Below are 11,416 nucleotides of genomic sequence, written 5' to 3'. Positions count from 1 at the left end.
AAGAGAAGGCTGAGGGGGGATCTAGTGGCCTGTTATAAACTAGTCAGGGGGGATCAGCAGGCATTGGGGGAGTCCCTGTTCCCCCGAGCACTGCCAGGAGTGACCAGGAATAAAGGTCACAAGCTGGCAGAGGGTAGGTTTAGGCTAGATATCAGGAGGTGCTACTTCACAGTCAGGGCGGCTAGGATCTGGAACCAACTTCCAAGAGAAGTGGTGGTGGCTCCTACCCTGGGGGTTTTTAAGAGGAGGTTAGATGAACACCTTGCTGGGGTCGTTTGACCCCAGTACTCTTTCCTGCCATGGCAGGGGGTCGGACTAGATGATCTACTCAGGTCCCTTCCGACCCTAAAAACTATGAAACTATGAAAATAAAACATTCTTGTTCAGTTCAGTGAGGCAAAATGTTTCTTTCATTTAAGATAGCCTGTCTCGAAATGAAAATGTTTCACTTTGATTTCCTTGTTAAAAATCAAAACATTTAAATCAAAATTGAAATGTTCTTGAAGAAAAATTCTCATTTTGTGAAAACTGCATGTTAACCTCAAAAAATCATTATGAAAGACAATTCCCCACCAAGTCTGCTTCAACCCAGCATCTGATCTCAAAGAAGATTTCTAGCTCAGGTTGCTTAAATATTCTAAAGGAAAAAAAGTCCATATTGTCAATTACATTTGTTAAATGTCAAGTCCTGTAATTTCCTTACCTTAAAGCTCCTGTCTTCAGAGACAGATATAAGCATGTTTTTCTCCCAGGTGCAAAATTCAGCTGCGGTCACTGGAGCCAGGTGGCCTTCCAACTCAGCTAATACAGCCTCATTCTAAGATTAGTTGAGTGGAGGAAGAAAATAGATCAAAATTATAAAGAAAAGTCATTAGTTAAACTTTCTAGTAATTAATAAGCAATACTAAAAATAATGTAGTAGGGTTGGAGTGTTTTGTAATGGCAGTCCAGGAAACATCTGAGACATTAAGACATTTTGTGATGCCTTTTATTGAACCAACAGTATATGATGAATTGGGACAGGTTTGGGGGTGGCTTAAAGCCAGGGTGGAAAGCAAGGTATAATCTACAATCAGACCCTTTGGTAACACTGCATCTCCCAAACCTGGCCCAACCCACCATATACAGCTGTTCCAATAAAACAGATCATAAAAATCCTAAAGTCTTTAAAATAATGTTAAATTGGACTTCACTATCTTAAAAAACACACTTGCTTCAAACCCTTGTCCACCCATAGTTACCATATCAATGACTAAATCACTATGCTTATTGGGTTTATCTTCTCTAAATTTAAAAATATGGGGCAGAGGTTAGCAATCTATAGCCCGCAAGCTGGATTCAGCCCACAAAGCATTTGTACCCCATCCACAGCAGCAGATGCCACACCAGGAGCACCTCAGGGTCCTTCTGCCTGAGTGATGAGCACCATTTTTCCCAGTGTATTCTTCCGCTGCTCATTTGCATAGTCCCTGCTGATGCCCTAACCCTACCCGCTCTCACCCCTCACCGCTGAATTTGCCCCTCAACATAACCACTGGACAGAGGCATCTGTGGAACTTGGTGGCAATGGTAAGCAGAGACTCCAGGAAGACTCAAGAAGGCAAAAAATCAGGGAGCACAGAGGCAGCAGTGAAACACTAGCAGCCCATGGGGGCAGCCAGGTCACAAGCTGCAGCCTGTTGTTCATAAAGATTTCTGATTCCTGATAGGGGGATAGGGGTATAGACAGGGTGACCATTATAATTTTAGAGAAATCTGGGGTGGGAGGGAATGCTGCACGTATGCACATCCACCATGGCTCCCAAGTGGGAAAGCACAACATGCACACACACATGGACACACATATGCACACAGACACCTCTGAACCCACAACTCGCAGAAGCAGGGCAGGGTGAGACAGCACATGCTTACACACACACACAAACATATACACTGCCCCCCTAACCCCAGGGTACAAGGCTGCCGGTGGTGAGCAGCCATCCTGGCTCTCCCACGCAGGTGTTGGAGCCCTGGCCCCAGCTTCCTCCTCTGGCCTGCCCTGCCATGGCCAATCCCTGCCCTAGGCAGGACAAGAAGTGTTCAACCCCACTCCACCACCCTACCTCCAGCCTCTGCTCAGCAGGACCCTGGCTAGACACTGCAAGAAGCAGGAGCTTCTGCATTTGCCTGCAGCAGCCAAATCTGGGACTTTTGCTTCAATTTACATCAATGACCAGGACACCTGGATGGCCTACAAAATCCAGGATTGCCCCAGACAATCCAGAACATATGGTCACCCTAGATATAGATAAACATACATTTTAGCCACTTAAAAAGGGGAGGAAGAAGTGCTACTCAGGCATGCAAAGCAACAAGTTACAATCTAAATGTTACACCTGTATGAGCCTGAAGTGACACAAGTTGGCTAAATCAACCAAAGTTTGACCACTGGATAAAGCAATGTTATGGTCAGAAGGGTTTTACTACCCTTGTGTCACTACTGTATCATGCAGATGTGGTAACAGCTTGTATCAGTATCCTTTAAGAGTGATACCATCAAAAATGTTTCAGATGCACTTATAAATCTCTGCTGAATCAAACTTCATCTCACTCTTCCTCTTACTTCCACTGCTTGAAGACTATAACTGTACTATATTTTGTTTTCCTTTTTTAATTTTTGGTACTAATCCTCCTCTCAATATTGTGCCTCTGTAACAGGGAGCCAGAAGGCCCCTGTTACTTCAAGGAAACTGCAGCAGAAGGAGCTGGCTCAAGGAAAGCTAGCAGCTAGGAAATTAATTACTTACTAGCCAAGCTGTAGTCAAAAGCCAGCAGTAGCAGGCACAAAGGACAGAAAGCAAGGCTACCCAGAGCCTAAGAGTTGCAAACAGTAGCTAAGCAGCTGCAAGGGCAAGCAGGCACATCCTTAGGGTCAGAATGAACACACCTATGATGGCTGCAGTCACCAGACTAGAAGAGGAAGAGCTTAACGCGTATACGAGCTCCGAGCATGAACCTACATGGGCAGTCTAGCCCTAGAGGCTGCAGAGGAAGGAGCTCCAAAGCAGGAAGGGCCACAAAAGCTCCTAGCTAGCACCGAAGCTAACATGGGACAGGCAAACAGAATGCTGTTGCCTTGCAGAGGAATGTGACTCAGGATAAAGGGAAGCCCTGTTGTACAGACACATAGCCAGTTTATGTTCAGACTCAGAGCGGGTTAGTTGGTGTTATAGCCAGGGGGCTTATTCCTTAGTTATAGTTTACCAGTGGTTTTGGACTGGGACTAGAGGTGGTACGGAGGTTCCAGTTGTGCCTGAGGAGCTAGGGGCTCAAGACACAGACCAGACTTGAGCCTTATAGGGTGGCAGTCTGGGGGAGAACTGCAACCGAGCACCACTCAAGCCAGACAGGGCCAGGGGCCCAGACAGCAGAAGCAGGCTCAGTGCCCCCAAGAAGACAGAGACAGAGCCAGGAGCCCAGACGGAAGCGCAGGGCCCAAAACAGGGTGGAGACAGGGCACAGGGTAGGAACTGGTGCCCAGAAGCTAGGTCCAGTACAGTGGACCTGGCTAGAAGGCCCAACTAGAGAAAAGGAGCAGAGGCCAAGAAGGCCGAGGTCCTAACAAGGGAGCGATTGTACTGTAACACCTGTGAGGCAAGGGCATGGTTGCAAGGGAGGTTTGGAGGCTGTGAATAGCCCTTAAGTCTACAAGTACCCTGAGGGGCACAAGCAGGCTGAGTGGGCCCACCAGGCACAAAGCAGGACTAAGACCTGCCGGGACCTGCTGGTTGTCAGAGAACTGAGGGCTTGCTCTAAGACCCTTAGGCAGCCTCCCTTTCCAACATTCAATAGTTACAAGGCATGGCATGTGAGAAGGGGAGGATACCCTAGAGTTAGGACAGGGCAAGGGTTGCATGGTCACCAGGGGGCATCATGGTTGTCCCTGGAACCCGAACATTGCCACAGTCTCCACTGAGACTTTTTCAAATGTAATAACTGTTTACAACATATTACCTGTGTTATGATGTGTCACAAGAGAAGTGCTCTTTAACTCTATAATATTAAGTTCTATGTTGTACTTACAGAAATATTTCAGCCTCCTTGTTTTGTATGGAAAATTCAGCATATCACCACCAAATACAGAGCATTTACAAAGCACAAAACAAAATATTTGTGCTGATAATTTACAAGTAAATCCACTAACTAGATGTAAAATTATTTTAAAACTAAATATTTTAAGTTGAACATCCAAATCAGTAGTTTGAGCAGGAAGCAGAAAGTAGAGCAACAGAGGATAGAAATATGTCATTCTGGGAGGGTGTAAGGCTGATTTGTGACATGCTGGCCAAAAAGGTTGGCCCATGCTTCACTAGATGACAGTTATGTTTACCTGAGCCCCTTAAGCAACATTTCTTGCTTTGACATATCTAAATTTCCACAATATTCAAACTGGAGATAATTACAACATGCCTGTAAGATTTACTGCTATACATACTCTCAATAACCAAATAACTACTCCTGCTCAACAATTATTACGTTTTCAGAAAAATGTGTTGATTTCAGTTAATATTATTTGAAAGTGAATATATATATAGAATCTTTAACACTGTATCTTCGAAGACAGACATCTCACCTTTGCATTTAGTATATAGATCTGATTTCCAGCACATACTGCTACTGTCTGATCATCTGGACTAAATCTTACATAAAGCACTATTCCCAAAAGAGTTCCTATAACAATTCCACAAGGTGTTATCCCTAAAATAATTTAAAATTATTATTGTTAATACTGTTTTATAAAAACAAAGCTTCAAACATATTAATGGCATTAAAAAGTAAAGCATTATCTACAAATATTGTAATTGAATAGCTAAGAAGAAATAAGCAAGGACTGCAATCTGTGAAATAATATAGGGGGTTCACTGAGAGACCTGAATGTTATACAAGCAGGCAGAGAGGGAGGGAGGGAGAGAGAGAAGGAAAACTGGCTACAGATAATCTTGCTCCTTAAGTACTTATGCTTCCAGGCTCCCCAACTCCACACACTGCTAACTCACCTATTATTATACGTCTCACCTTCTTTCATACTACCCACAACTTAGGGTGCTGACAGACGTGCAGCTGCCCACTCTAACTCAAGGTGCTTCACAGAAAGTGCCATGAGTTAGAGCAAGCCCCCCAACAGACTTTGCTGTTGGGTGGGGGAGGGAGTTTGGAAATCAAGCTCCACTTTGGAGGCGATCCAGGCAGAGCTGCCTGTCTGTAGCCTCTCTCCTCTAGCCCTACCCCTTCAACTCCCAGCTCCAGTGCCGTCTACAGGAAGAAAGGGGAAGAAGGGAAAGGAAGGGAGCTCTGGGCTGGAGTTTGCCCAGCCTTAACTGGAGCAGGGGGGAAGGGAGCCCCCTCCCCAAGGCAGAGGGCTCCAATCCATGACCTGTGCCCCCCTACCCCAGCTTAGGCTGGGCAAACCCCAACCCAGAGCTCCCTTCCTGAAGACAGCACTGGGGGCAGGACTGGGCTGCATCAGCCCAGCCCCGATCGCATGCAGGGACAAACAGAAGTTAACAAAGGTGCTTCACTTTGAAGCAGCCTTCATTTGAAGCCTTATTATATGAGGGTTAATTTGTCACACAATCAGGCACTTTTAAAGCACTCTGCAGCCATGCACTTCTGTCAGGGCATGGCTGTAGAGTGCTTTCAAGACACTGATTGCACGACAAATGTCACTTCTGTCAGAGTCCTCAATGCCCCTCCTTCAAGTCTTCTCTGACAACTGAGTCAATACATAAGATTCCGGTCTCACCACTCTCTCCTCTCTATTACATTTGATCCTAATCTATATACATGGTATATAATGTGAAAACAATTTAAATGTAAATGTTCACTGACAAATCTTCACAATGTTTACAAATTCAATAGACACAAGGGGTAAAAGATGGCTCTTACACTTCAGAGCAAAAGCAAACATCTAACTTCAGGAGGCCAAGAAACTTACTACAATTTTCTTGCAACTTCCTCAGAAGCTGCTGGTTCTAGCCACTGTGGGAGACAGACCTATTTGCTGTGCAGTAACAGTGGACTTGGGGCCAGGAACTAGAGAGACCACTGGTCCTATCCACCATGGGAATTCCTATGGGACTGATAAAGAAATAAGGCATCATGAAGACAATCGAATCCATCTCTAAGTAGTCACGTTAAAGGCATGGCACTCTGACCCCCTTTCTAATAAAAATCTACCTTGCAGTGCTTTCTTTGTGCATTCATCCAAGTTCCACACTATTACATAGTCACGGGAAGCAGAGCAGACAAGAAGTGGATTCATTTTATTTCCAAATGATACTGCAGTAATTGAATGATGATGTCCTATCAAATGTAATGGCTGGCAAACATATATAGGAAATGTTAAACACTTCATTTCAAAGAGAATGAAAATATTATGGCAAAATGAGAGAAAACATACAGCCAATACTTAAATGAACAATTGAGCTTATCTAATTATTCATATGATTTCATTAGTGTTTAAAACACATCCACTGGAATACATTATAGTTTACTGCCTTGCTTGCCACAGTAACAAAGCCATAAATTGTTAACAGTATTCTACTTGCAAAGCTGATACACCCAAACCCAGTACTCTTCCATTATTTCATCCATTTTAGTTGTCTGTGGATTTGTTTTGTTTTAATATTGCAGCTAAAGTTTACAAACATTTTGTTTTTACCTGATGCACAGGGTTAATACCAATATTGCAGATGCACAGCTCATTCCCATTCAAAGGAAAAGCACAGTACTGTGAACTGCATGCAAGCTGAACATGAGACTCCAGCACTTTGGATCTAAACACTTGCTTTTCAAGAACTATGTCCAGGCTATTTCCTTCTTCAGCAAAACACCGGTCCATAGGGCTTTCCATAATAGAGCTGAAATAAATATTAAAATTTAAAATAATAAATATAAGTAAAAGATGAAAAATGAAACAGAAGAAAAATTACGATGAATAAACTAAAAATCACAAGCATTTCAGCCACTGGTCAGGGACACAATGCATGAGAATGTCATCACAGTGTCCTCACAAAATTCATTTTCTTGTTTTTCATTTGATCTGTTTCCAGATTATCCAGTACAGACTAGCATCAGGAACTGATTACTAGACATTGTGCTGAAGGCTGAAACTTCAACACGCCTGGAAACCCAAATGAAATAAATGGATAGTAAAGGCACTAATTTTTATGACACAAGGCTCTTCTGGTAAATCTGATATCTTTTATTAGACCAACTAAAAGATATCAGATTTACCAAAAGAACCGTGTTTGCTTATGTCCTTAAGCCAACACAGCTACAGCCTATACCCCTATTTTTGTATGAAGAAGGCAATAGGCATTTTACAAAACTAAATGCTGGGGCATTCCCTTCTAGCAGGTGCATTCCCCTGCAAAACAGGACATGGTCTGCACGTATCCTAAGGTAGGTAAGAGGCAGCATACTCAGATATCCAGAAAAAAAAACTTCTTCACTGTTAGACTAGTAAAGCAGTGGAACAAACAGACTGACTAGGAAAGCTGTGAACTCACCATCACTGAAAGTGTTCAAGAAGAGGTTGGACAGCCACTGACTGGAGATGATCTATGCATAGCTACGCCTATGTTCTGCTATAGGTATTTCCCATACTTCTGGGCTTTGCTGGTTGCACCCATTCCATTTCTGCTACATGTATCAGGGTGTTTTTAAGCCTCCCTCAGAGGCATTTGGTGCTGGCTACAGCCAAGGCTGGGGACTACGACTGTGGTGTGCCAATGCGCCTGCTGAGCCCAAAGCCAGAGGTTCCTGGCTAGAGAGTTGTGCCCCTCCACTCAGTCAGCTCTACTGCTTTATTTGAGGACAGAAAGGAAATATTACCCCATGGTCAGATGGGTATGGACTGTGGGAGTTTTTGTCTTCTTCTGCAGTGGGGGGACATGGCTTTCTACCTGGGATCCCTTTAGCATATATTGACATTTCAGGCTGCTTGCAGATGTTAAAAAAAAAAACTAACCAAAAAAAGGCACTTGAGCAGAAGCAGCAGCACGTTACTTCGACCCAGCTCTGCAGCATTTATACAGATCAGGCACTTCAGCTGGGCTTTTGGGCGCTTTTAGCTAAAGCTGATTCTGTCACCTATTAGATGAAAGCACCAAAAAAGCCCCACTAAAATGCCTGATCTTTACATTCATCAGGTGAGTGGGGTCCAACTCAGGTGCTGCCACTTCTGGGCACATATAGAGCTCAGCATGCAAATACACCAAGTTTAAACTGACGTACCACTTGTTTGGGGTTTTTTTAATATCTGCAAGCAGCCTCACAGAGGCAGGACATTAACTGCCATGGTTCCCTTGCTTTGCCTGTGGCAGGTGAGGGTGTTTGGTCTGTGTTGTGTCAGGGTTGACAGCCGTCTTATGTAGAGTTTAGATGACAGGTTGTATATGACAGTTTGGATAGGGCTGATCCTGCCTCAGGCTGGGGGTTGGACTGGATGTGCTCTAAAGGTCCCTTCCAGTCCTGCTTCTCCGTGATTGTATGGTACTTTATCCAACAATTTTGCTTCGGATCATTAAAAGCATAAAAAAAAAAATAATAATAAAATAAAAAAGTAATAAAACAGCAAAAGTAATAAAATTATAAAATAATAATATATTGACAAAATAATAAAATGATAAAAATAAAACAAAGATAATCAATGTAATAAAATAAGAAAAATATGAAAAAATAGAAATAATGAAACAAATAATGAAATTATAAAAATAAAATTAAAATAATGAAATTATAAAGAGATAAAATGAGCTAAAATGAGATCAAAATAAACTAAAAATGAAATTAAAATAAATGAGCAAAAATAATTAAAGGATTGAAGTAAAATAAAAGTAACAACGTAAGAATAAAAGATTATAAAATGATAAAAGATAAAACTATTGAATTGATAAAAAATGAAACAACTGAAATTAAGTGATAAAAGTCATAAAACAATAAAGATAATAAAAAGTAACAGCACAAGAATAAAAAGTTATAAAATGATAAAGATAAAATACTGAAATGACGGAGATAACGAAATAAAAATAATAAAGTGATAACAATGGTAAAAAGTGAGAAGGTAATGAAATGATACAAGTAAAAATAAAATGATAAAATGATGAAATTATACAAATCAAATAAGAAAAAGACTGAACGGGCACAAACCAAAGGCCCGACCCCACCAACAGAGGCAGCACAGCAGAGCCGCCCCGCCCCGGCTGTGACGCAGGACGGACGCGCGCCCCCCGGACCCTGCCCCCGCCCGGGCCACGCCCCCAGCTGCGCAGCTGCCCGGCGAGGTACCGTATTTTCCGCAGACAACGCACTGCCGCGGAGCCCCTCGCCTCTCAGCCTCGTTCTGGTGCGAGCCACCAAAGGCAAGCAGTTCTCCCCCAAACTCGCCCGACCTGCGGCCACGTGGGTCGCGGCCCCTCGCCACCGCGGGGCTCCCCTCGGCTCCGGCCACTCAGAGCGAGGGGCGAAAAGCCCCGCCCGGAAGGGTGCCCCCCACCCCCAGTTACCCAGCCCGCCGCCCGACTGGATACTCCGCCTGGCCCTGCCGCCGAATGCGGAGAGGCGCCCCGCCCCGGCGCGCAGCGTGCTTGCCATGGCAGCGGAGATACCGACGGGCAGCCGTCGGGGGCAGTTCGGAACGCGGTGACGCCACTGCGCTTCTCCACCCGCCGGCGAGCAGCGGGGCTGCCCGCGGGCAAGAGGGGGGCACTGTGTGAGGGGACACAATGGGGCCCAGCCTGGGCAGGGAGATTTGTACCCGCACCACTCACCTCTCCAGAGCTCAGTATAGCAGTGGGGGCAGACAAGCCCCACTGCCTACTGTTCCCTGCCCTGCTGCCCTGGGCTGGTTACCTCAGGTGCTGTTGCCAGGCCCAGCTTTCTCCTGGGCAGCGCTCTGTCAGCTGCATCCTCTGGGTCTTGTGAAGAGACATGCCCAGGCTAGACCTGGCCCTTTCATAGCTTCCCTCAGGCTGTCACGAGGGACTCAGGACCAGGCTCCAAGCCCTCCCCTTCACCACCACCCAGCCCAGCTAATCAAAGCCCTCCCCCCCCATAAGTGGTCGCTTACCAGCCACCTGAACCCACTTCAGCCAGTTTAACCCAAGTTTCAACTGCTCCATTGTTCTACAGTAACTGTATCTCCACTCAGCGACCACCAATAACCCACCAATTTACATTATGGAAGCTGCTGGCAGTGTGGCATCTGGCCACATGGCTGCACAGTTTGAATTTTACATAGCTCTAGCCTAGCACCACTTCAGAGATGAAGGAAGCCATGGAGCTTGTTCTTCCCTAGTTCTCCCGCTTTTAATTCCCATCCTCCAACAGAAATAGATGAGAAAACAGGGGGTTTAAATTTAGACCCTGAGAAGACTTGGTTATGTGGTAGCTACCCATGTAAGCATAGCTCACTCACTTGCATAACAATAAGCAAAAGTTTAAGGCATTGCAGGAACACAGCATAAGAGATTAGCATCTGCAGTATAACCTCATGTATCTGGCATGCTCGGGACCAAGCACCTGCCAGAAATTTGAAATTCCAGTTTTTTTAAACGAGCAGTGGCTGGTCATGGAGCAGGAAAGGGCAGGGGTAGGGTGGTGGCAGCTAATCCCGGATCAGCGGCCACACGTGGAGTGGGGTGGTGGATGGCAGCAGGAGCTGCCGCGTGCAAGTTTCCCCCTCCTCATCCGTTGGGTCGGGGGGAACAGCGGCCAGTCCTGGAGCAGTGACTGCACGCGAAGCAGCGGCATGGGATGGTGGACAGCGGTGGCAGCTGCCACGTGCAAGATTCCCCCTCCACGTCCAGGGGAGTGGAGAGGGAAGCTTAAAAAGTGCTGGATTTTTGAGAATTCTGGATTTTCGAGATTCAGATTTATGAGGTTATATGAGGTTATATGAAAGACTAAAATTAAATATACTGCTGAAAATACTGCCCCTCCCTGTCAAGCGTATCTATCAAAATACTTACAGCTCTCCTCTGGAGGCAAATGTGATAATATACATATAATGTGCAAAATGTCTATAGAGGTTTTCCACTTTCCATAAAAGTTACTCCATTCAGAAGCACTTCAGACCAGTCAGCCCTTTCCAGATCTTGTTTTCAATTAGTTCAGTTATGCAACTTTGCTACAGCTGTGGAGGAAAATGCTTAAATTATGGTTTGGGATGTTTAGAACAAAAGAATAGTGCTGGATTTTCAAGAATTCAGGATTTTCGAGATCCGCAACCCTTCCCTTCCTGGCTAGGTAACACCTGCCCCTGCCCCTGCCTCCTCCCTCATCATGGGGGGTGTTGATCTGCCCCAACCCACACACACCCCTTCCCTCCCCTTCCACCACAACAGACTTACCAGCTGCACGCAGCTGTATCAGAAAT

At 45.0% G+C, this 11,416-nt stretch overlaps 1 protein-coding gene across 3 annotated transcripts in view; it reads right to left on the bottom strand.

The window, feature by feature from the left end:
* WDR27 (WD repeat domain 27) overlaps positions 1-9,433 on the bottom strand; it is a 306,424-nt gene extending 296,991 nt beyond the window's left edge. Inside the window, exons 1-5 of one of the 3 annotated variants that reach the window (XM_019527530.1) lie at positions 9,351-9,433; positions 6,701-6,899; positions 6,217-6,358; positions 4,613-4,737; positions 704-817 (exon numbers count right to left, since the gene is read on the bottom strand). In XM_019527530.1, coding sequence (XP_019383075.1) covers positions 704-817; positions 4,613-4,737; positions 6,217-6,358; positions 6,701-6,892 — 573 coding nt within the window. In that variant the 5' untranslated portion in view covers positions 6,893-6,899; positions 9,351-9,433. Of the gene's footprint in view, positions 1-703; positions 818-4,612; positions 4,738-6,216; positions 6,359-6,700; positions 6,900-9,327 lie in introns of all 3 variants that reach the window. The other 2 variants (XM_019527531.1, XM_019527529.1) reach the window with 2 other exon arrangements.
* Between the last annotated feature and the right edge of the window lie 1,983 nt (positions 9,434-11,416).

The sequence above is a fragment of the Gavialis gangeticus genome, unplaced genomic scaffold, assembly GCF_001723915.1.
Source record: "Gavialis gangeticus isolate Ggan-Ray unplaced genomic scaffold, GavGan_comp1, whole genome shotgun sequence".
Lineage (NCBI taxonomy): Eukaryota > Metazoa > Chordata > Crocodylia > Gavialidae > Gavialis > Gavialis gangeticus.
The sequence above is the reverse complement of the archived record's forward strand: the minus strand, read 5'-3'. Positions and strand labels throughout refer to the sequence as shown.